General features: G+C 47.1%; 1 protein-coding gene across 2 annotated transcripts; it reads right to left on the bottom strand.

Annotated features, from left to right (window-relative positions):
• Positions 1–1327: 1327 nt before the first annotated feature.
• Positions 1328–26228, bottom strand: SEMA4F (ssemaphorin 4F). Of its 2 annotated transcripts, XM_037064923.1 has the most exons (14): positions 25276–26228; positions 22909–23060; positions 22227–22286; positions 21896–21994; positions 17223–17316; positions 8103–8222; positions 7841–7992; positions 6794–6972; positions 6445–6592; positions 6095–6317; positions 5845–5954; positions 5577–5737; positions 3983–4041; positions 1328–3730 (listed from the first exon to the last, which is right to left on the bottom strand). In XM_037064923.1, exons 1-14 carry the CDS (start codon positions 25418–25420, stop codon positions 3120–3122), a joined length of 2313 nt encoding a protein of 770 aa, XP_036920818.1. In that variant the 5' UTR covers positions 25421–26228; the 3' UTR covers positions 1328–3119. The 2 variants fall into 2 exon arrangements, with proteins under 2 accessions (XP_036920818.1, XP_036920819.1); XM_037064924.1 differs by lacking the exon at positions 21896–21994 and having other exon boundaries at positions 25276–26226.

Genomic DNA, 26228 nt, shown 5'->3' with positions numbered 1-26228 from the left:
TACTAACTTTTCCTCTAGTTGATGAAAATAATCTTTAAAAATTCCAACGTCACTTCTGCTATAACCAAAGGACAGGCAGACAGGACCTGTGTACAGTCTGTTGTAGCCATGACTGCCCCCCTCTGACAGGAACAGAGTAGCCAGGCCACTCGGGGCCCAGCAGATATCAAAAGGACACTTTCCTGCTATCACTGAGGCCACCAGCACACTCATGGGCGGCTGGAGAAAGCCAAGGAGCTAAAGGAAAATCTCCAGTGAAAGGATGTGAGTCAGCCTCCTGTTGGGCTACAGCCAGTGTCATGCTAGAGCTCTCTTGGCTCAGAAGAGCCAACAGTGAGCATCACTTTCTGGCTCTACTTTCAGTAAGGTCACGTGGATAGCAGTAGACCACTGGTTAGGAGTGACAAGCTGAAAGTGACAGTTCAGGAGCAAGGGACCAGAGCCAAAAACAGAGGGGAATTTAGGAGAAAGGGCCCTGAAGTGAGCAATCTTTGGAGAGGAAGGTAACACAAGCACACGCCCCACGCCCACCCCTCTCCCTGTCTGCTTTAACTTGAAGAGCCAGGCAGGTCTCTGGCTGCCAGGGTCCTCACACTTGTCCCTGCAGGAACCCTGCACGCTCCTTCAGCTCCCTCACCCACAGATTCTCTCCCTTTCCACACACCCTCCCCAGCCCAAGATGATGCAATCAGTTGCTCACACTATTTCTCTAAAAGTTGGCTTCCTATTCCTGAGCTCTCGCTCACTCTTGGGGCTTGAACTTTCCAACTAAGTGGTGACTGTCCTCCCTTCATGCCTATTTCCATCCTTCTTCATTTTTCCTACATTCTTCATCCCATTTTCCTCCAACCATGGCCACTGTTCAAAAACCAAATGCCCAAATCCACCATGTTCGGGTCCCTCCCCTCCTTGCAAAAGTCTCCTCCTCCCTTCCTCGCAGAGACCCCAGCCTCCTTTGACATCTGCTCACCTCCTTTCCTCCCCACAAATGGAACTAATCCATAACCTTGAGAGAGTAGAGGGAAATGAGGATAAACCCAAGAACACCACACTTCCTTTGTTCCCACATGGAATGCCTAATAAGGTCGCTAAGGTCAGACATATATGAGGACTATTTTTTTTTAAAAAAAGCCCACAGACCCTGCCATAGGCCTTAGATATGGGCAGCTGAGATCTGCCGGAGATGACCCAAGACAGGATGCCTGCAGGAGGCAATGACCCTCCTTCCACCAAGTGGGGCTTAAAGTGACTGCATGTGTCCTGGTTATCATTCAGATAAGCTACAACATCACGGCCTAATGGCCAATTCTTACACAACCACCACCTCTTCTGGTACAGACAGTGCTTTATTGTTACACCTTCTCTCATTTAGTCCTGGCAGCAACCCTGAGGTAGTACTATTATCCCCACTTTACAGATGAGTAAACCAGTGTTCCTAGGTCAGATTACTTGCTGAAGATCATGCACTTACTGGGGCACAGCCACGGATAATTCCAAACCCAAGGGGACTCTTTTGGGTAGTTCACAGGCTGCTGCCAAGGAAAGTAGAGCTGAAAACGTCAGCTGGGAGGGGCCGGGTCATTCACTGGAGCTCAAGGTTGGGGGAGGGGATCCCTCACCAGGGAGGACAGAGGCACATTCACAGGCCAAGACCAGAACTGAGCAAGAGAAGCCTGAAGCATCTGTGAGCTGTGAAGCAGGAAGAAGTCTTTACATTTGGTGAGAGTTGACAGTGTCTTCAAATATGCACAGAGCCCAGCTTCCAGGGACTGGAGAAATAAGATGCGTCCAGCAGCTGCAAGTCCAGGGGTGGCCACAGAGCTGGTGGGGCAGGGCGGGGGGAGCTGCCGCTGAGTGGCCCCATCTCAGCTTGGCCGGCAGTGTGGTGACCTTGGGGCAGTGGTCCTTTAACTTCATTAAGGCCTTGAGAATCTGATGAGTCATAAAACCTCCCCCCCAGAAAAACACAGACACACACATATAGACATTTTGCATACGATTTCAGGGAGTCCGTGGACCCCCACTGGGGAGCTGCTTTAGGGCAAGGGTGTCACCCTGAGTCAAGTCACGTATACAAACCTATCTTTAAACTGCTCGTATGCTTGCATTTCCCAGGACTGTTCCCCTTTTGTTGTTCCCTAATATTTAGAAGGTTGTGAAATTTATTTTTAATGAGAGCCAAGGAAAGGGGTTCAGCCTACACTGCAGACAGAGAAAGGGCAGCTGTGCATGGCGCTGGTGGCAGCCAGGCGGCAAAAACAAACAGAAAGGTGCAGTCGCATGTGCCTCTGCCCTTTCACCCAGAAGGTCACTTTGGGAGTTATTCTCAACTCGAGAAGGGTTGTGAGAAGTGATGGGGGCGTGGGGGGCAGTGCTTTATTTTCATTTTGAAAGGAAAGCCCTTCTGTCAGTGGCTACAGGGTCTGAAGCTCTGCAGGCAATGCCCCCCTCTCAGCCTCAGCCTTCCCCTTCCTCCCCCCCCCCAAATACACCTGAGCAGTGGCCTAGTCATCCATGCACATTTGGCCAGGTCCTATGAACACTCATATATACACATACTCTTTCGTGGGGGAAGAAAAACTGGGATGGAGGTGGGTCTTAGGGCAGAGATTCACGTTGTAATGTGGGAATCATGCACTCCCCACAGAGAATTAGATTAACTGGGAGAATCAGCAAAATCACCCAAGGACTCGGGGCACATTGGCCCCCAATCACCTCCACAGCTCCTCCTTCTGGCCAGGGTCCAACCAGAAGGCAAAGTCATAGCTATGTCTTATGCCCCTCTCCAAATTTATAGGCCCAAATTAGTGGGTCAGGGCTGAAGGGGGTCACAGGGGATCAGAGGGCATGGGTGGCAAACGTCCTGATTCCCTGCAGAAAGAAGTTCTGATCTTTCATGGGAACCAGGAGTCAGGACTCAGAAGGCTGGCCCTGAGCCCATCCACCTCCAGAGAGGGCAGGCACTGAAGTCAAGTGATCGCTCAAAGGCCAGACAGAACTCAGGGGCCATGACTGTCTTCCAGGCCCAGTGACCCCAGCCTCTCAGTGGTCATTCCACTAAGGCATGGAATGACCACTGATGCACTAGTCACTATGCATTAGTGGTCTCTTGCCCATCCCTAAATGGAGGTTTCATCACACGTTGCCAGAGGGGCCCCAGTTAACCGAATGTGGGCTGGGCTCGGACAAGGATCAAGCAGGAAGGGGGGAGGGAAGCCACCAAAGCCGCTGCTCCTCTTGCCGAGGGCCAGGGGCAGCCGCTCATCTTCAGGAGAGGGAGAGGGAGGGTCCTGGCTGTAGCTCGTGGTCCCAGATGGCGGTGCCCCCAGATCCAGGCCCACCTTATCTCTAGCCAGAAGTTCTCTCTGTCGCCGTCGCTGCTGATGTCGACCAATCAGGAGGAGAGTCAGGGATGCTGCAAGAACCCCCAGGAAGAAGCCGGCCAGTCCAGCCCCCACTGTGTGGGCCCGGCTTGGGGGGGCCCGCGGGCTGTCCCACACCAAGCTGTAAGCAGCTACCACACGGGCCGCCCCACCCTCCTGACACTCACAAGCATAAGCACCCATGGCCCCTGGGGTTACCACCACCTCTAGCCCATCCCTCCGGGGGGTAAGAGCAGTCACTCCACTGGGCTGGTGCCACACACAGGATGCCCAGGCTGAGCTTGGGGAACATGGCAAGACCACATGCGCAGCTGTAGCCACGGGAACTTCAAACACAACTGGGTGTTCTGCAGAGAAACAGCAAAGGCACAAAAGATAGAGAAGCTGTAGGCTGAGGGTGCAAGGAGAGAAACAAGGAGGGATTCAGATAGGAGAAGGGACCATGGGGACGTAGCTAAAGCGGATTCTCAAAGAGGACAAGGCCCTAGGCCACTGGCTGCCATATCGTCCAGGGTCCAAGTTTTAATGTGGGTCCAAAATAGATCATTTTCTAGCCCCTTTCCACCCACTCTACCCACATTTCCCTAAACCAGACAGACCTCCAGGCTCCTTAGGACACAGAGAAGAGACATCTGCTGACTCTATGTCTTGGACCAGCCTACAGAGAAGAGAATATTGGTAACTCCAGGGTCAACATTCCCTTCTATCCTGCTCATTACCACTAAACATTCACTCACTCGTTACATGCCCCATCAGCTCAGAAATCATTCCTGGAATGACCAGTCAACGTGCTCACCATTAAAACTTTCCCCAATACCTATTACATTTGTGTAATAGGTACTGCCCTATTACATTATGTGTAATGTCCTCATGACATTTGCCATGTCAACTTCTAGGCATACTCTAGCAGCCCATAGGAAATTAAACTTGCACTAGGTCTGTTGGAAAGATGTTCAGTGGGAACCTTCCAAGAAATATAGCCATCTGTCAAGAACCACAAGAGTTCTCTGGGGAAAAATATTAAAACTACAGGGTGTTTTGATTTAAGAAAAAAGGGAAATTTCTTCTCTACAAAAGTTAATCAAAATTCTGTGAGGGTCAGTGAGACGACTTTGCTACACGAAGCACCTCTCCTCCGTGTAAGAACTCGTTCTTCAACTGCTGTTTGGGTGGCCACTGGCCTGCAACCGATCTGCTTCAGATGACACAATCCTAGTACTCCCAGGACTTCAGTGGACTGTGTCTGACAGAAGGACAGCAAGACAGACTGCTCACTCTGAACTTCCTGGCACCACTCCCAGAGGGAGGGAGGCCAGTGAGACCCCTCGTGGGCCGTCAGTGAAGAGCAGGTGGGAGCTGGGTCTGAACACACAAAAGCCTCAACCAAGGAGGCTCAGTTTGAGTGTGAACTCCTTCACTGGGAGCTGAGGCCCTGAAATGAGCTCTGGGACTGATATGAATACATTCAAGCCCCCTAGGTAAAACCAAGTTTGCTCAGTCTAGCTGAAAGTGGGGAGATGGGGAAGGCCATGTGTGCGGCTATAGCCACAGGCACTTTGTGGTCCACGTTTTCTCCCTTGTATGAATTGGGCTATGCAGGGTAGAGTGCAGAGAAGTACCAGCTTGCTCACTTCTTGTACTACAAAGTAGTACGCTGGCATACACACACACCCCACATCCCCCCCACATACGTATGTTGAGGAGACCCCAAGACTCAAGTACACAGGATACCCAATAACAATGAAATTCTTATTTTAATGAATATTAAAACAATAAAGGAAAGAATAAAGCCTCGCTTTTGCCTGAGATGTTTTCAAGTTCTCCCAAGAGAAACTGAAATACCAGGTCAGAGCTCTTAACCACAAATTGATTCCCAAAGGTAAATACTTTAACTTATAAAATATTTGTAAGTTTGGGGTTCAGTAACATGTACAAAAAAAGTAAATTAACTGGGATTCGAAATAGAAAGTCAGTCACATGGTCCTGGCAGGTGCGACAGAGGAGCAAGGACAATGACTGAGGCAGCAGGACGGATGAACGGAGGACTCGGTGGGGACAGACCCTGAAACACACCAGCGACAAAAAGAAGAAACACACGCACAGGGCAGCATTAACAGATGAGAAACAAATGGCTACACGGATGGTCAGAGCCCCATGACAGCAGGCAAGATGCCAGGACGTAGCCACACTCACCCTCCACGCTCCGTGGCATGAGCCACACACGCATGTAGCCGGAAGCTCCAGGCACAGACAGGGTCTTGGGCCAGGACGCACTCTGAGCAGCTCTGGAGACGGCCACAGTTGGTGGTGTTCACTTGTGTCACCTCCGTACTGGAGCCAACCAGGAGCCAGCTCTACGGAAAGTAAGTGAGAAAGAGGAACATACTGCATCTCCCAGACGTTAGGGTCACATACTGGCTCACATGTCTCCCCACCAGGCTCCCCCAAATGCACAACTCACTTGATACAATTTCAGATTCTCAATTGGCTGCGGCTCTGGGAATAAGGCCAGATCCTCAAGGACGCTGAGCTTGGCTCCAATCCGCACAGCTCGGTGGAGGTGTCCATCCTCTAGGAAGCAGGCAAGAAGCAGGACATAAGGACGCAACTGTACCCATGCCTGAGACTCTGGTACCTGCAAGTATGGGACTCTCTCTTTAATGAGAGCATGTGTGCATGGAGTGGACAATGTACTTGGCTATAAAACATACCTGTCCCCAGGTAGAGCACTTCATACTCTTTCCCTGAGAGGCTGGCCACCCTGTGGGCCAAGACTCTGAGATAGACTGTATCCGTAGTGACAAGCAGAGGGTGGCCATCAGCTGGGACCACTGGCCTGTCCATGAGGGGGTGGTCCCGGATAAAAGTGAGCACTCGGTCAGGCAGGGAGAGAGACGAGTCAAACTGCTGGAGCTTCATGTTGTTGGTGACACACTAGAGGAAACACAGGGTGAGTGACAACATTTCCCAGGGGCTAGGAAGTCTCTGTGATACTTAGTTGGGCTCATGCTGCACTGAGGCAATGCTGGCGTGGGGTGAAGGGCTGCCTCAAACCCCTTACCTCTCCCGGTCTGGGCTCGGGTACATCATTGTCCATGACGGGCAATCCTCTGTTGCAGTCATGTTTCAGCTCTCTGAAGGAACCATTTAGCACCGACCGAACGTCTTGTGGTCGGAAGGCACAGACCGCAGAGATGGCAGCCCCCTCCCTGGAAGAATCCCAGGTTGGAGCCCGGTTATTTCAAGAGAACTAGGGGACAACAACTCACTCCCTCTCAGAGATATGCACAGGAGCAGTACAGCCTGCTCCAGGGAGAGGCCACACCCTCTGGAGGACACGGCACTGACAGTGTGCCACCCCCCACGTATCTCCCACCCTGTCACTCTCCTCCACACCCGGACCCCCTCACCACTGGGAGGAAAAGATGCCATAAAAGATGGGGGTCCCCACTCCAGTGTCAGGTCGAAGAATGACCATGTCCTGCAGGACACTGGAGGCCCGGCCATGCTCAGGCCCTGGACACAGCAGGTCGGCCTTCAGGAATGTCGTCCACCTCTGCTGGAGGGTCTTCCGGCCCCCAAGGTCCCCCTGGGGGTGACAAGAGCATGGGAATTCCCTTTTAGAAGACCAACATTGTAGGAAGAATGTGGAGACCAATACAAGTTTCCCCCAGATGAGGACAGATGGGGAGACAGATGCAGAGAAATGCAATGATGGGGTTACAGGCAAAGTAACAGTAATACATGGGTAGACAGGGTCACAGTGACAGTAACTGAGTTCATTATGCACTTATGGAGTACTGCACTACATGCCTTCCATGACTTACCTCATTTAGGCCCCAAAACAACCCTAGAGCTAGGCCTCACTGATAGTCTCACCTGTAAGGAAGCTGAAGAAACTGCCCGAGTCACAGAGGCAGTAAGTAGCGGAGCAGGGCCTGGAGCCCAGGTCTGTCTATCAACAGTTCCTGCCTCCAACCTCCACACTAACCAGTCCACCTCCCAGGGACAGTGTGTCACAGGGCAATTATGGGACTACAGGGGCTAGAGCCCTTTCCCCATACTCCTCAGGCACCCAGAAAAGAAGACAGGAAAAAAGGAGACAGAGAAGAGCTGCAAAAATGGAGATCCAGAGCCCTGGCTGGTATAGCTCAGTGGATCGAGCGTGGGCGTGCGAACCAGAGGGTCGCGGTTCGATTCCCAGTCAGGGCACATGCCTGGGATGCAGGCCAGTTCCCAGCAGGGGACACATGAGAAGCAACCATACATTGATATTTCTCTCCCTCTCTCCTTCCCTTCCCCTCTAAAGATAAGTAAATTTAAAAAGATAAGTAAATAAAATTTATTTTAAAAAATGGAGATCCAGAGAAGAAAAGACAGAGGCCAAGCAGAGCAGGAGATGACAGACAGACAGCTGGGATCTGGGATCAGACAAAGAGCTGGGATCAGGGTCTCACCGCGCACACACGGGCCACCCGAGGAACCTTAATGAGCTCGTATGAGTCGAATGCTCGTGAAGTCTCGGTAAAGAAGAAGTAGATCTCATCATCTCCATCTTCGTCCCCCCACTCGGCTGGCCTCAAGGCCATGGCTGCGACAAAGGCTGGAGCTGGGGAGACCTGAGGCCTTAGATCCCACAGCCAGAGCCTGGGGCCCCAGCCTCCACCTGCCCTCTCTGTCCCCAGGGCACCCCTCGCCATCTCCTCGCAGTCTCCCCACCGTTAAGCCAGGATGGCAAGGTCTCTATCCGAATCCAGTCCTCAGCACGACCCACAGCCCGGGAGATAATTGGCTCCGTCCCCAGGTAGTTTTTCACAGTGGCGGCATAGAGGACCCCCCCTGCAGAAAGACAGGGAGGAGGTGAGCTGTAAGAGACCCACTGAGGAAAGCAGAGGGGGTCACAGGCAGAGCAGGGAATAAAGCAGGGGCAGGACTCTCAGGGGCTCAGAGCCCCTGAAGTGCTGGGCACTGCTAAGCACGTGACCGGCATTCTCTCACTTAAAATCATCATAGATACAAAGTGCTCCAGGCCAGGGAGGGGGACCAGCGTTAAGGAAAAAGTTCCTGAATGTTAAAATGTGCATGAAGGGAGGCTAAAAGCTGCCCTTGTGGAAATTAGGCTGTTTGGCTGGTTTGCTTGGTGGTGTTCTTGTTTGTGTCGTCCTACTTTAGTGACTTCTCGACCCTAGAATATGTTAATTCACTGTGACTCTCTGGGAAGGGGGTTCTTCCCCCTGCTCTGGAACAAGCCACAACTTCAGGGTGTACTAGCATCACAGGGAATTGATCGAAGTGCAGATTCCTGGGAAAGAAAGGGAGGCGGGGCTCTGTGGGCTGAATGTGAGAACACTACAGCCACTCTGAGCCCCGCTGCCCAAGGGCTCGGACATGAGCAGGAGAAAATGATTCCAGGGAGGAGAAGGTCCCTACGCCCCTGGAATTGTGTATCACAGGGGTTTTAGAAAGAACAGAGTGGCATTCCTTCACCATTTATTAAATACAGAGCACTCTGCTTCGTATTTGAGCACATGGCTGCCCCCAAGAACCCCCATCAGAGACCAAAAGCAAGCATTTAATCAGACACCAGGAAGCGTGGATACACAGATGTGTGCAGGAGCCCAGAGGACGACACAGCCACATCCGACTGAGGGAGCAGCACTTCGGAGGCGACATCTGAGCTGGGTATGAAAAATTAGCATTTGCCAGGCAGAACCATTTCAGGGAGGACGATAAACAGGCGGGAAGAGAGGAGCCATGTGTAGATGTGGGGCACTCCCCGTGGCTGAAGTGCTTGCTGGTGGCGTACAGGGCCTGCTGGGCAGGGATGCCGCCGGAGATGCAGAGACAGCACCCAACTGTGATGAGTCTGCTCTGCCAGGACCAAGAACATGGACTTTATCCTACCAGGACGAGCAAGACTGCAGAGATATTCTTGAAGACAAGGTGACATAACCAGGTTTTGTTTCCAATAAGATAATGCTAGTTAAGAGGCCATTCACAGAATGCAGGCGACAGTGGGGGGTCTGAGCAAAAGCAGGGGCAGAGGGAATGAAGAGACTTGACTGGGGAGGTATTTCTGAGGTACCGCCCAATAATAACACTTGAAAATCAATTGCGTGTGAGATGTGAAGGGATGGAATAAAATATAGCGCTAAGGTTTCCAGCTTAGAAGATGGATGAGAGCAGATGGTGATATTGTGAGCCAAGCCAGGAAATGACAGGACAAGGCCCATAAAGGAGATGGTGGAGAAGAAGTGAGCTTAGTTGTTGGATGTGCTAAGATTGAAGCAGCTTCGGGACATCTGGTCAGAGATACTGGGAGGCAATCAGACAGAAGGGGTTAGGCAGCAGGGCCAAGTTAAGCAACGTGGGAGTTGTGCTTCAGTTCCGACATGAACGTAATAGACAGGGAGAATGGGAAAGTGAGAGGAGAGCCCTAGGACACCACCATTTAATGGGAGAAGCCACAGAAGGCCACTCAGGGGATCAAGTCAGAGAGGATGGAGAAGCAAGAGAGAGAGGCGGGGGTGCCAGAAGCTGGTGCACAGAAACCCCGGCAGGGGCCATGGGGCTCACACCCAGCAGGGACGCTGTATAGATCAGGGCCACTCTAAGGGAAAGACAGCCGTGCTGCAGTCACAGATGCTCGAGCGAAGCTGCATGCCTTGGCACCGGAAGGATAACCACTCGTGTTTTAAATTTGTTGTTTATTTATTTTTAGAGAGAGGGGAAGGGAGGGAGAAAGTGAGAGGGAGAGATCGAAGTGCAAGAGACACACCAAGCAGCTGCCTCCTGCACGCTCCCCCACCAGGGACAGGCCCCAGACTCAGGCATATTCCCTGACTGGGAACCGAACTGGTGACCCTTTGGTTTGCAGGCCAGCACTCAACCCACTGAGCCACACCAGCCAGAGTGATAACCACTATTTTAAAAACATGTTATACAGAACAAAATAGGGTCAGGAGCCCTCAGAGGGTAAAGTGGAGGGTNAAGTGCAAGAGACACACCAAGCAGCTGCCTCCTGCACGCTCCCCACCAGGGACAGGCGCCAGACTCAGGCATATTCCCTGACTGGGAACCGAACTGGTGACCCTTTGGTTTGCAGGCCAGCACTCAACCCACTGAGCCACACCAGCCAGAGTGATAACCACTATTTTAAAAACATGTTATACAGAACAAAATAGGGTCAGGAGCCCTCAGAGGGTAAAGTGGAGGGTTAGAAACCTCCTTGTGGGGCGGAGAATGGAGACTACACTACCTATCATTTGAGACTGGGATAAGAATACAAGTGTGTCGGAGTCAGAAGTCTGGGGTCTGAACCCTGAATACTTACTAGTAATGTGATCTTGAGCAAATGAACCTTCCTAAGGCTCAGATTCCTCAGAGCAACACTGAGGCTTAAACGCGATAAACACGGAGCCCCAGGTAGGGCCTGGCCCATGGCTGGCATTCTCTACATGGTGGCTACAACTCCTTATGAACTCCCATGCCAGAATTGTTGCCAGAGGTGGGGACTACAAACAGGCATCTACTTCCCAGAAGAGGTTTCAGGAGGCAGAAAACCAGGTTTGGGGCACAGGTCCTGGTAGCAAATGGAGCAGATGGGCCCATCTTCTGTGTTTCCAATGAGGGTGAAAAGTTGATAAAGAAGCCAAGGTTAGAATGAAAATTTTCCTAAGTGTGGTACACAAACACTCTAAAACCACAACTCCGGTGGAAGCTATGTCATGGATACCCTGAGAATGGAGGGAGATGTGGTGGAGACAGGTATAAATATTTGGGGGGCATGATTTGATGTGTGTGTGAGTGGAGAGACAATCATAAGGATTCTGCACACAGTAAAGGACCTCTAATAACCGTGTGAGGACCCAGTGGCAGATGGTGGCTAAAGGGTCCCAAAGTTTTCTAAGGGCTCAACTGGGGTGCTCAGCAACTGCAGCTTGAACTGTTGAGGAGCACACTCAGGACGGAATCGCAGATGGTGACTGACACTGAGGGACCATAGACGGGATCAGGCACTTTGGGAGGAAGTAGCAGGGTCCTGGGCGTTTGAGTGCCAAGGGGCTTACGCAGAAGGAACATAAGCCATTGGTCAGGGAGGCTGGGCCGCAGGATCACCACACGCCCTAGATTCTCCAGGACAGTCTCGCGTCCAAGTATTCTGTTGCACTACCCACACAATAAAATATCCCTGCACATGCAGGTTTTGCTGGATTATTACTGAGTAGATTGAGTCAGTAGATGTCAAAATACACATTTGCTATTGGCAAAAGGTGATGTGCAAAAGAGAAAGATGCCCACAGTGTTGAGTTCAGTGAACAAGCTGGTTAGAACAAAACACTGAGTACAATTCAACTTGATTTTTAAAGACAGGTATACATGTCTGCAGACACAGGAAAGGCTGTTGAAGGAGCTACAACTCTGCAGTGTTAATGACGTTTGCTTCTGACTAATGAAATTACAAGTGACTTTTATTTCTTTTTGGATTCACTGAATGGTTTTTGTAGTTAGCATCTTTTAATTTTATAACCCCTCAAATTAAGATATTTTCATTTTGGTAATACAAAAACAAACCCCAAAGATTGGAAGCTGAAAATGAGGAAAATTCACAATATTTGTGGAAGTCAATCCACAAGGCAAAGTCAATCCTGCCCAGGCCTCCCAGTGAGCACAGGCCTCCCAGACTTGGGAGCCCAACAAGGACAGGCTAGGCTAGTGTCACAGCAACAAACACAGCCACAAACTCGGGGCTTTCACATGTTCACTTTCTTATCAAAATGCTCATCTTTAAAGGTTTACAATAAGAAACACCATTCATTAGCATTAGAAACTGATTTTAACATGCCCTGGCCTTTCTTTCTCCATTTCCTTATCTAAGGGTTGGGACAGCTAGATACTTTTCTTTTAAGAAACAGCCTATTGTTTGGACATAATTAGAAAGTTAGAGATGTACCATTTAGCTTTTTCTCTGCTGGCCATGTAACTGTCTTGTTTCAGTGCATGTTAGCCCTCAGGCAGACACACCAGGATTTAAAGGGATAAGCTTGGACCCAAAATGCTGGCAGCACCCAGTGCATCTGGAACGTCTCCAGAGCTCCTTGGCAGATGCACTGACCACAGGATGCAATGAGACCAAAAGGAGATGATAAAAACACAGGACATGTTCTCAAAGAGAAAAAACAAAAGCTCCTTCCCTCAGCTCTTCCTGGTGAAAGCCTTATTTTTTTATAGGAAGTGATAGGAAGGACCACAGATGACTGACTACTGACTAGCTGTCTGTACCTGGGTGGGTACACTCTCAGAGGAGGGGACACTGGTGGAGGAGCAGGTTTGGGGGAACTGAGTGAAGATGATGAGCTCAGTTTTTGAGATTCCTGTGGGACATCCAAGTGGAGATCTGGAAGGCAGCTGGATACGTGGTCCGTAGCTGCAGATAATGTCTAGGAGACATCAGGATACAGTGGAAACAGAATCCACAGAGCTGGTTTTGGAAGACTAGGAAGGCACTGGATTTGGGAGACATCAGAATGCAGTGAAAACAGAATCCATGGGGCTGATTAAGATCATATCCACATAAAACAAGAAGAGAAGAGGATCTTGGGTGGAAGTCTAAGGGGCTCCAACATTTATAAAGATGAGCAGAAGACAAAGACCCTACAAAGGAGACTGGGAAGAAACCGTCAGTGTTTTTAGGCTAATGTGGATGTTATTGTCAAAATACTTGACAATATTTCTGAATCTGAATGGGCAAATAGAGACACTGGAATCATTTTGTTGATTTTATCTAAGTGCAGTACAAATAAATATTATGTTTGAAGACAAGATTTCAGAGGCTTTTCCCAAAATAAATAAAAGTACCAATAAACACATGAAAAGTTGTTCAATGTCACTAATAAAGATGCAAATAAAACCTACACAAGTGGGACTTTGGAGGTCACTGTTTGCATGTTTATTACATATGTTACTTGGGACTGACAAGGATGCAATGAAACAGGGCCTCTCACCACCGCTGGTGGGACGAACTAGAGGGGAATTCAGACAAATCCATCAAGTACCATAAAAACCTTCACACCCATGGCCCAGCAAATCTACTCTTTGGATTGACTTACAAGCAATTAATTACATTTATGTAAAGAATTTATGTAAAAATATTACTACTACAGCAATATTCATAAAAGCAATAATTTAAAAACTGAATGTATAATTTTATGGGAAAAATTAAATTGTGCTATATTCATATGATGGAATTGTATATAATCATTAAAAATCACATTTTGAAAAATTAAACAACTTCTATGATGAGAAAATTGTTAGTGAGATATGCATAATAATTCCAATTTATTATAAATACACAGATAGAGAAAAAATACTCCAAAATAACAATAGTAGTTACTTGGTAATGATTGAATTGCATATAAACCTTTCACCTTCATTTTTAACATTTTCACATTTTCTCAATTTTCTACAACGCACATTGTAATTTTTATCATTTAAAGTATATTGGTTTATTATATTCTAATATTACTTTCATCACTAAAACCTCTTTTTATTTCAAAATACTTCTATTTCTTTAAGGACATTTTTTAAAGAGTTTATTTATTTATTTCGAGAGAGGAGAAGGGAGGAAGAAAGAAAGGGAGAGAATCGTCAATGTGTGGTTGCCTCTCACGTGGCCTCCACTAGGAACCCAGCCTGCAACCCAGGCATGTACCCTGACTGGGAATCAAACTGGCAACCCTTTGTATCACAGCCCAAGCTCTTTCCACTGAGCTACACCAGCCAGGGCTCTTTAAGGACATTTTTATGTCTCCTAACTAGGAATTTTGGTTCCAGTTTTTCCCTAATGTTGTCACTCTTTTCTATCCTGCTGTTTTCAAAACAGAAGGCATAATGGATCAACATGGAAAACTGCAGCTAAATACTGCCATTTATGTCAGACCAAAAAATTTAAATTGTAGCCCTAAAAAGTAAGAACTTGAGAGAAAAATTTATAATATTGGCTTTGACTGTGGTTTGGATCTGAAAAGGAGACAGGAGGCTCTGTGCTGACTGTCCAGAGCCAGTCACTCTAAACCATTAGAAAGTGATTTCTGATCACTTCCATCAATTACCAGATGAAAGCCAACACAATTTCATTAGCTGGAAGACAAAAAGACTTGAAACCTTTTTGAAAATGTTACTCCTTTTTGAAAATTGTCATTCTCATACAATGATCTTATTTATGAACTCTGTGCCCTTAAACCACATGCTAATGCAAATCTACGTGCTGACAGGAACACTGAGAAACTACAAGCAGAAAGTTGAATGTACTTAAAGTTTACTGCTTGAAAAAAAAAGCAAGTATGTTAAATTATTATCTTAGATTGCTGCAATTGAAATTTTTTTCTAATAAACAATTAATTACGTAGAATCAAGAGACATTCACAACAGCTCTCTTTCCTAAGGATCCCAATGACTGGCTCAGAGTTTTTGCCAAACATGCTTGATAAAAAAGCCAAGAAAAATAAACAATTGATTAAATTGTTTCATTCAAATATGTGTGAGTATAAACAAGTCTCATTGATTTCAACTATAGATGAATGATAAAATTAACCCAAATATTGTATTGAATAGATACTTAAATTCATTTTTAAAACATTAATTATCTGACTAAAAGCTATTTAATTCATATAGATTTTAAGACTTGTCCTATCACATCATACACAAGAAAAACATTTCACTGTTAAATCTTATATCCCAATTTTTGTTTTTAATAAAATATTACCCAAAAGAATACATAAAATTAATTTTATGAAAAAAGTACACAGAAGAAGTCGGTGAAGAAAGAAAAAACAGTGTGATGAATGATAACTGAGTCCAGCTGATTAGTTAGTTGGGAAATTTAGATCTCCATCGCTCCTCAAAATAAGTTGTAAATAAACCAAAATGTTAAATGTTTGGGGGAAAATATTAAGGAAAAAGTTTTGTCTGCTCTCTACCTGAAGAAGGACTTAGCTTTAAAATATATAATTAGAAAGGAAAAGCTGTAGATCGGAACACTAATATAGCTGATAATTCACCTAAGAATGTAAGCAAAGGACTTATCAGAAGAGAAGTAAAAATAGTACTATAACATGAAATACATCCAACTTCACTAATATTCAAAGAAATAGAGATTAAAACAAGGTATTATTTTTACCCTCAAAGATCTTTTAAAATGACAACAATACATTCTAGTAAAATTTATGTGAGAATAAAAACACTCTCAGTTACTGCTGATTTAGGGTGCGAATTGGTACACTCTTTGTAAAAACCCAATTAGCAACAGATAATGAGCCATAAACTGTTCACACCCTTTGATACGGTAATCTAGTTTCAGAAATCTTAAAAAGACAGTCTGAAATGGGGGCAAAAAAGTATGCACAAAAATGTTCATTATAATGTTAATGGATAATAGCAAAAATTTGGAAGCAAAATGAATAAAATTAATTTATATAAATTATTTGGAATTGTTTAAATTACTGTATGCTCACAGGATGTGCAGTACCATAATGTCACTGAAAATTCTCTTGATAAAGAATTTTTAGCCCCAGCTGGTGTAGCTCAGTGGATTGAGCGCGGGCCTGAGAACCACAAGATCGCTGTTCGATTCCCAGTGGGAGCACATGCCTGGGTTGCAGGCCAGTTCCCGGCAGGGGATGCATGAGAGGCAAACATACATTAATATTTCTCTCCCTCTCTCCTTCCCTTCCCCTCTAAAGATAAATAAATAAAAAATATTTAAAAAAATAAAAGACTTATAAAAAGAATTTTTAAATTATACAGAAATGCCTACGATATAAAGTTACATGACAAAATTCAAAATTATATCCGTGTAGCATGACATTTAAAAGTTTTATAATATACACACATAAATTTCTACTAACCTGCTTGTTTTACACTATCATGAGAAAATGGCTGGACTCTCTGAGTTTGAGGGGTGCGTGTGGAGTCATCTAACCTAAATAATAGGCTATGTGGCATACAAACAATTCACTTTGTGGCTATCAAAGAATTAAGCAGTCATTCTCCAAAAAACGTTTAGACATAAGCTGTGATAGAACCATTCAACACTCGAGCAATTGTCCATAGCTTATTGAAAGGAAATAACAGCAGGAACCTACTGGATAGTCATTACTGACTCCTCTGAGCAACAAAGGACTGGCCAGCAAAATATGTGTGTGAGTGTCTGTGTATGTGCACACACACACTGCAAAGGGCAGAAGTAAATATCCTAAAATACTAACAGTGCTTTTCGGAGCAGGGATACTCTCGACCTGTGCCAATATAACAGCCACCATACACATATGACTACTTACATTTACAATGAAATTAAATACAATTTAAACTTCTTTCCTTCGGTCACACTAGTCATATCTGGAGGGCTCAACAGCTACATGTAGCTGGTGGCTACCATATTAGATAGCCAAGACGCAGAATATTTCTGTCATCGCACCAAATTCTTCTGAACGGTGCGGTTCTAGATTTCGTATGTTCTTTATGCTTTTTCCAAGTGTATTACAATATGCATTGTAGCAAATTCCTCTTATAAACAGGAAAAAATGAGAACAGAAAATGGGGTTAGCAGAGAAAACACACTAGAGGTGCAGAGAACACATTCCCTAGGGAGAACCCAGGGAAACAGTCCTCTGGAGAACAGCAGGACACAGGCACTCTGGGAAAAATAGGAAGGGCTGGAAGGAGACATGAGAATAATAGACATTCCTAGGAAAGGAAAGAAAGGACAGAAATTCCAACAGCAGGGGTGGGGAAGGAAGCAATCATAGCAAGAAGTTACAGGCTCTTGTCTCTCCCACTCACCAGCCATTACAGCTGCTGACCGCTGAGCTGGCTCAAAAGGACATTTCCCCCGGCCACTCTCAATTCTTTCAACCTGCTGGAAACTGGACACAGCCTACAGACCAGAAGGGGGCAATTGGTTTAGGGGTCGTGGGGAGGTTCATGATGAAAATTACAAAGATGATCAGATGAAGGAAAAGCCCAATTCCCATTCCTCAGCTACCACCCCCATATTCCCAGTCTGCTACTCCTGACTCCCCTGCCCACTCCTGCATGACCCACCTCCGCCACCCCTCTTTTCATCAGTTTATCCCTCCTCCTTCAATTCCCCTAGTCCCCAGCAGCCCCCTGCTCTAATGAAGGAACAGCTAGGATGGCCCTAGATGACCCTGAGAGGCTGAAAGGCAATTTTCCTCTGAAATGCTGCTGAAAGGTAGGGTTTACCGCTGGCTGGAGAGCATGCTACAGGACAAGGAGGAGCAGGGAAGACAGCAGGCCCCCTGAGGTCTCACGCACGTAGGAAGAGTAAGGAAAAGGAGCAACTGATACAGGACCATCTGATGCCCAGGGGTCTAAAGAGAAGGGCCATCACCTCCCTACTTTCACCCCAAGGATGAAAGATAGGACCAGCAGTCAAGGGTTCAGAAAAGGGGGGAGAGAATCTACGAAGTCACTGAGGGCCTGGTACTCAGGTCAGAATTTGAGCATTTGCTAAGTAAATGCCTTCCTCATCCAGGGACTCTAGAGGGATGGACCTGGGAAGGGGTGAAAGGTGTAAGAACCAGCCAGAAGTTACCTTAGCATCATGCACCAAGAGGCTTCAAGATAACATCTAAAAGTAGGAATCAGGAATGATTTCCACCTAGGACCAACAGGGAGCATTAACCATGGCCAGTTAGGAATCAAAGTTATGGCATGGAAGTGCCAGGCATGGTATCTCTGGCTCACAAACTAGTGTGGACATAAGGTGTTTGCTGGAGCCTAAGAACTTGGATCGTAGTTGCAGTAGTAATGTCCCCTGGGCAGAAGCACACTACTGGCCCATTCTGACTGCTCCTCTATTTGCTGTAACTGGCAAGCAAGGTTTTATTTCATGGAGAGAGTCTTTTAAAAGGCCTGTTAAAATCTGATGTGATCTGAGGTCCCCACAAAGGAATACTGAGCCAAAGAGTTTTCCAGAATGGAGGACCAAGCACCTTCCTTGTGTGGCAGTGGGAACACCCTAGCCTGAGGAGAAAGTGACAGTTTGGTGAGAGATTACCAAGGTGTCTGGGCACCTTGGAGACAGGGTTAAAACCCACTGCTGTGGCCCTTCTCACCTCCTTTCTGCCACATGCCTAGCCTCCTCCCCAATTTACTCTATGTGTCCACCTCAGAATAATATTCCTAGACTATCAGTCACTGACTTGATCATTTTTGAGCAAGAGAACAACAAAATGGCACATCTTTGCCCGAAGTAGAAACTCTTAAGTCCAAGTTACTTACTCTCTAATACTTCTTAAAATGAACTTCTAACCAAACCTGGTTCACCTGTTATTCCTAGAAAACAAATTCTGTTTCCTCATCTCTATGCCTGAACCTATTCCCATTTCACCAAGGACTGACCAGATGAGCCTTTTCTCAAATTTTATTCTCTTTAACCTTTAGTTACCTCCTGCTACTTTTGACTCACTCCTCTCCTTGAAATATTCTATTTCTTGACTTTCTTGAAACTTCACCCTCCTGGAGTCCTTCCTCCTATCTAATTGTTGCTTCTCTGTCTCCTTTAGTGGTTCCTCTTCTTCTTTCTAGCCCCTAACTATGAATCCTAAAAATCTATCCTTTGTCTTTTATGCATATACTTTAAAGATCTCACTTACTCTTAAAGTGACAGCTAGACCTTCTATGCAAACCATTCTCCAAACCCTCCAAGTCTGAGGTCTTCCGACTGGAGTCCATGTTTGCATTTGGCTGCTGCACTTCCTCACAGAGATGGCTTATCAGCCCCTTAATGCTCATCATGCCCAACCTAGTCCCCTTCCAGTGTCCTTAGCTAGAATTATGTTTTCTAGGTTTATAGCCTTTGAACAAGTGAGCCTCCTATTAACTAAGCAGGTCATTATAACTGTACAAAGTGGCATTTATCAGGGTTATGAAACAGGCAAGGCTGCTCTATTACATTCTCCCCCTGAATGTTGAGATTCTTCATTGTGTGGTCATTGTGTCAATCAGCCTATCATTTGTGGTGAAGGCAAGTCCCTCAAGCTGAACAACAGAGCGAGACAGAAAGGCTCTCACTGAACTGTGGGGTTGGAATCCATCCCTCTATCTTGGCCAAAGACCTTTCTCATGTGGTTGGGGAGATGAGTAGGGGGAGATGGTCCCTGTTACATGCAGCAGGTCAAATGTCACAAGAAATTCAAGCCAAGTGAGGTCTTCTGTGTTGCAGGTTGGTCTACGGGGCCAGGATAGTGGAGCAGAGCCAGCAAAACTGGATTTGAATCTTGGCTCTGCCTCTGTTAGCTATATAACATTAGATATAGTACCTAACTCTTCTGAACTTTTGTTCCATTGCCTGTAAAGTGACAAGAAATAATACCTAAACATCATGATGGGGCAATGAGAATTAAACTCAATTGTGCGTGTAAAGTACCCAGCACCAAGCCTAGGCCAGAGTTTATACTCCGTTGAATGTGAGTCTTAATCATTCTAAGTCTAATATTTTTCTCTCTTAGCTGATGGAGTTCCCTCAAAAAAACAAATTAAAACATTTCCTCATATTGGACGAACTGTGAAGGGCAACACTCCACATCATTGTACTGATAGGTCCAGTGCTTGAATTTCTGTTTGTAAGAACCTTCATTCCTCTGAGCAGTCAACTCTGTGCAAGTCGTTGTGTCTGAAGCGGCTGGCTAGTCAAGGCCCTCAAATGATAGTTAAGTAGAGTCTCAGAGTCATCAGTCTGGGACATGAGAGTTTCAGTACTAAGGATAAGGCAAGAACTTGCTCAGGCAGGTGAGCATTGCCAGACAGCAGGATGAGACAGGCAGTTAAAGGTAGAAGAGCATTAAGAAAGTCTAGAGGGCAATCTCAGTACGTGACTTAAAGGTTTAACACAGCTGATCTTCCTGCTACAAACAAGCCTTAACAAAAGGATAGTCCTTCATTTCATGAGCCTGCTAGACAGGAGGATTGAGAAAAAAGAGCCAAAAGTTGAAGGAATGCAGAACACAGAGCCCCAGCCTTGCTCTTGGTGCCAATGTTCCAAGTCACACCAATCCCGACAGGTATGTCCAGAGCATTTCTCTCTGGTTACCTAACAACCACTAGGGTCCCATCTCAGAGAGCCAAGGAAGAACAGAAGGCCCTGGGAGACTAACTTGGAGTGACTCTGATGTCTATAAGCCATGGTTCTGATATTCACACCCATGGGTTCCACCACGTGCACAGACTAAAACAGGACAAATGTGGCAATGACACTTCTACGGCTACTTTGTGAGCTTTGTGAGGACTACAGGGAAACTAGATATCCAATTTTGCCAGATAGAATACAGAGATTTCCAGTACCACCCTGACCTGGAGAGCCTTCCCAGGGTGACTGGATGAGGGAGTTATCCACACCCAGCATGGAGTCTATCATCCACACTATGAAAAGGGCACAGCATAAACCCAACGAAACCAAGGGCAGCCCAGAGAGACCGACCATCTATGGAGCATACACAGTCATAGCATTCCAAGCCAGAGATATGAGGATGGTCTTCAACAAAGAGAGGTTTAGAGGTACACACTGGCTAGATCCAGGTGGCAATGGCTACTGAAGACTGCAGAAGGGTCAAGTCAAGATCTACAGTTAAAGATCAGGGTCTGGAAAAGGAGCCGCTGCACTCCCTCCTACTGCTGTATGGGGCAGGAAGGGAAGCCACTGGATACGAAGGACATGTGAGGCTTTCAACTCATCGCAGGGCCTTGTCATGAATGTGTGCTGGCAGAGGACCAGTGCCTGACTACTAGATAAGTGATGGGAAAAGATGAAAGTTAAAAAACATTCAGACCTTTCCTAAGATGTCATCAAACCCGGGCACTTTTGTCACCATGACTACCCTAGATGTGATTAGGGGTATATATGTCCCAAGCCTGCCTGGGTGTAAGCAATGAACAGGACCTAGAAGAAAACATGGTTGACAGTGGTCACCTTGAAGGCAAGATCCAGTGTATGATGCCAGCAGGTGCTACCTTGGTAGGCAGTGACCTCAGAAGCTGGTAAGAGCAGCAAGTCACAGCCCACACAGAATGAAGTCGACCGTGGAGCTGGGAGAAGGTGGTGAGAGTTGCATGCCATGGAGGAAGAAAGAGGCATGAACTGTGCTGATTAAGAAATGGACCCAGACTGCCTGGACAATGCATACATAGGACAAGGGAAACATGAGTTACTGATCTCTGAAGTCTCTCCTGGATTCTCCTCTCCCCAGCCCAGTTGGCATCCCTAACTCTTCTCACCATTACACTACATCTCTCTTCACACTTTGTGTAACTTACCTTCCACAGGGAACCTCCCTCCCCACCCTTCCGTACCCTCCTCCAGTGGCAGACAAAGGCTCCACCCTATGAGGACATCCCTCACCCCCAATGCGTATCATGCACAAGGGCTGCCCTGAGCATGCTCCCCACCACGGTCACTCACAGGTCCTTCCCGTCCTCCCACCCCTGTCACTCACAATAACCCCGCACTTCGGATCAAAAGCGAAGGTGCCACAAGTGAGGAGGTGAGAGGCATTGGCAATGGCGAGAATCTGGACAAAATTGTGACATTCGTCCTGGGGGTCAGAGATGGTTAGAGAGAATCAGAAGCAGCAGTTACCAGGAAAGGCAGGTTAGTGTCAGGCCAGTTAGATGCAGCTCTTTGACCAGAAACGATGGGTGATGGTATGGTGGTAGAGTCCCTGCCTGGGCCCATTGGGATGGCAGCGCCGCAGGGGACTGACACAGAGTCAGGGCTGGGCCAAGGTCTGAATCGACACTCAGGACAGGGCCCAGATCTACACCTACCTCCTTCTTGCCTTTCTTCCTACAGTTCTGTCTGTGGGCCTCAGGCACTGTCCAGTCAATCTGAGAAAGAAGGAATGACCATTTCCCCCAGATTCCCTCCCAATTCCTCCCAGGTTAGGGTAGGTAGCACAGCCCACAATTCACTGAAGTTTCCATCAATTTAGAAACTTCAATGCCACTCACCCCCAGAGCAGTGTTTTTAAAACTGGAAGTCTCCACCAACTGACTAATTAAATCAACTGTGGAGTCATGACTAACATTATTTTTATTGAAACACATTAGAATGTATCACATATAGGAGAGTAGATATTGGTTCAAGAAAGTTTTCTCTCAGTACACACTTTGTGTACTGGGTCAAAATGTACCACATATTTTTACTGGTGGTCAAAATAAGCTGGAAAGCTATTAACCTAGGATAATGTGGTTCTAATGATCCCTCTGCCCACTGTCACCACTGGAGGAGGTCACTGGGGCCTCCTCCCATCATCAGGAACCTCCCTCATAGCCTCCCCAGTTACCATGACCCTCAGCTGATCACCCTCAGTTGGGATCTGTAATTGATGACCTCCCCAGAATCATTTTCACCAACACTTCCCCTCCTACCACAACACCCCCGCCAACATCCCATATAACCATGGACCCAATCACACGCTCTGGGGTCTTCCCCATTCTCATCTCTCACCCTGCGGGGTGTCTCCCCTGAGAGAGGCAGAGATAAAGCAAAGATGGTGTCCCGGGCACCAACATAAAGTGTATGGGTAGCAGGATCCACAAGGAGAACAGAGTAATTGTAGGTCCGAGGGACGGTGAGCCGGGTGAGATAGGAGTCAGCCTCTAGCAGAAAGAGAGGGAAAAGTGGCATCAGCCACTGCTTCACAAGGGTTAGTCCACAAGGGCAAAGCTAAAGCAGCCAATTTTTGTTCTCTTCCAAGTACCATTTTTTTTTTTAGCAGCCATCAGGGGAAAAAAAACAGAGCCTGACAGGCCATCTAACTTTCCCAAAGATAGATAATGGATGAGGGCAGAATATTTAGCACATGATCCAGTCAAGGATGCTTTTTCTATAAAAAAATAAACACTTTATTAAAATAGAGCATAAATATCAAGTCTGTAATTTCTATTCATAGCAACATAACCCACAATTTGAAAATACCTATAGAATGTACTTTCCTCTCTCAATTTCCCTTCTTTAAAAAATCACTACTTAATAACTTCTTTAGACTTAGAAGGGAAATGCTTCACTTTTTTCACTAACACATTAGGAGACTAACCTCCTCTCTCTCCTACAGCCCCTGACCCCCTCCCATCCCCATTCCACCCAAAGACGTAGAGAGTAGTGGGCAAGAGTGCATGCTTTGGAAATGAGTCAGCCTGAGGTTAAATCTGGCTCCCTCACTTCCCAGCTGTGTGATCTGGAGTAAGTTACCTGTCCTCTCTGAGCATCACTTTCCTCACCTGAAAATACCACCATCCAGAGTTGTTGAGAGAATTCAATGAGATAACATATGGGGAAGCATCTGACACATACTACATGTTTCACAAGTGGTTCCTTTCTTAAGTATGAACTCTGTATTGGCCAAATCTAAATCTCACATCAGCATTCAAAAACTCTTATCCATTTAAAGATTATAACAAATAAGTTAGCATAATTCACCTTCTTAGCTCAATGTCTGGCTCTGGGGATCCTATCCCTGCACTAATACAGCTCCTTTCTGCCTGCTTCATCTCCTCAGCTGCCCTTAAGGACCAAAAGAATGGCCAACAGCCATTCATTCCTAGATTTGCTGATGTATAGAGCCCCACCCATCTTCCCACATCCATATTCCTAGCTGTATCTCTCCTGCTTAGAATGAGCCCTGGTTCCCCCAGCCTCCCTTTGTATCCCCAACTCTGCTTCATCTCACCATCTAGACCTCTCTGGATTCCTGGACACCAACCCAGCCTGGCAACCTCAACTCTATGTAGCGGCTATTGCTCCAGCACACGCTGAAAGCCCAGGCTTTGACCACAGTTTTTTCTCCTGGATTCAAAACATGCCTATATGTCACTGATTAAGACTCTAAATTACTAGCATGAAGTTACAGGTTTTTGCCAATAGGTTGTAATCTCAGCTTCACTGGATCTGTCTCCCCGAAGTGCTAACATTCAATTCCCCTGAGAAAAAAAGATTTACAGCCACAGTCCTGCCCACCTCAGCAGAGAGCCTTTAAAGTGGTCCAATGACCACTTTCAACCTTGTGGCATCTCCTGGCCTCTTTGGCATCTTTTGAAAGGACCATATCTCCCTCCCCCCTTTTTTCTTTTTGAAGACTAAAAATCATGTAAACAGAATTTTAACTCAACTCACTGAATGGTTCCCCAACATTCAATATAGGGAATGGGTAGAGAGAGCAGGTAACGTTAGGAAGTTGGGGCTATGATGAATCAGATAATGGGAGAATGGGAGTTGGTGTCAGATGTGAGAGGACTGGGAAGTGAGTTAGAAAAGATTAGGGTTGTGAGCAGGATAAAGAGGGTGGGGGGATAGAACTGATGACAAGGGAATGAATCTGAGAAGTGGGTGGATGAAAATGCTGAGCTGGTAATTAGAAGAATGGGTGGTTGGAGTAGAAGAAAAGATCTCTGGGGTTTTTTAGCAGGATGGGCATCTAACTGGCGTGACCCACGCAGGCGCACGTCTGGTAGGAGGGTAGCAAGGGAGAGTGAACTTCGAAATGGATGACCTCTGGCAACTCCCATCCCCTCCCTCGGCCTCGGTGTCCGAGCCTGCACGACAAGATGCTTAAGGCTCCCGCAGTCCTGCTGATAAGGGGCCGCCAGGGTGTGTCTCGGGATCTGAGGCTCGAGGCCCCGGCCCACGACGTGGTGGAGCAGCCCCGCATGGGCGTCCCGCCTGAATTCGGGCGGGGGTGGGCATTGCACTACGCCAAGCACCGCCCGGAGGGGCCCTGGGTGCGGCTGCCCTGGTTTGGAGGGCAGATGGGTGTAGGCATCTGCGGGCGGGGCCTGAGCGCGCGAAGGGCTGAGGGCGGGGGCGCCCGCGCCTTACCGGAGATGGAAAGCGAGGTCCTGGGCACTGAGCGGGGGACGCGGCTGGACACCTGACCGCTCAGCACCGCCAACAGCAGCAGCGGGAAACTCGACCCGGGAGGCGGCCCGGGGCCCGGGCGGGGCCGCAGGGCAGAGGCTGGCATCTTTGGCTCCGCCTGGCCGCCGGGTGGGGCGCGTTCTACCGCTTCAGCTCAGGGCCGGGGAACCGCTTGTTCTCCCCAGTTTCTCCTGGTCCAGGCTCGGCCTGCTGGTGGCAGACTAGGTGCAACCCAGCTCCGCCCTTTCAAGAGGGGACCAATGGCCGGGCTGATTTTCTCCTCCGGCCAATCGGGGTTGAGTGGAGCGCAAGGCTAGAGAGATGAGATGCCCGACCCAAGTAGAGGCGGAGCTAGACCCAGGTATAGGTGGGAGTTCTTCCTCCGAATTGGCCTAGAGGTGTCACGCGAGGACTGCTAGTAAACTCTTCACAAAGTCGCACATATATTATTTTTAATTCAGAGGCTAAACCCTGATATTTTCTATTGTATTACATTTTTATCCTATTTCATTTTTTTAAAATGCTGGTTGCAGCCCACTAACTTGATTTTAATACCTGTTAATGGATTGAGTCCCCCACTTTGGAAAAAAATCACAGCCCTAGGCAGTCTAATTTATACCAATTTAATTAATATCTCTTTCTAAATTTACAACTCTGGTCCATTTTTCTCTCTTCAGGTTCTGACACAGGCATTCAACTGCCTGTTGAACAGCTCCACTTTGCGTCCCACAAGCACCTGGATTTCAACATGTCCAAAACTGAACTGTCAACCTCATCCCCACACCAGCTCGGGTAAGTGGGCACATGGCAGAACCAATGTTTTCGATCTCTGTATATAGTATCACTATTTTTCCAGCTGTCCAAGCCAGAAACTTTGCATTTATTTCTTCCATAAATATTCGTTAAATACTACT

The sequence above is a fragment of the Sturnira hondurensis genome, unplaced genomic scaffold, assembly GCF_014824575.4.
Source record: "Sturnira hondurensis isolate 20B ecotype Veracruz unplaced genomic scaffold, ASM1482457v3 Scaffold0015596, whole genome shotgun sequence".
Classification (NCBI taxonomy): Eukaryota; Metazoa; Chordata; class Mammalia; order Chiroptera; family Phyllostomidae; genus Sturnira; species Sturnira hondurensis.
This window is presented reverse-complemented; position numbering and strand designations above follow the sequence as displayed.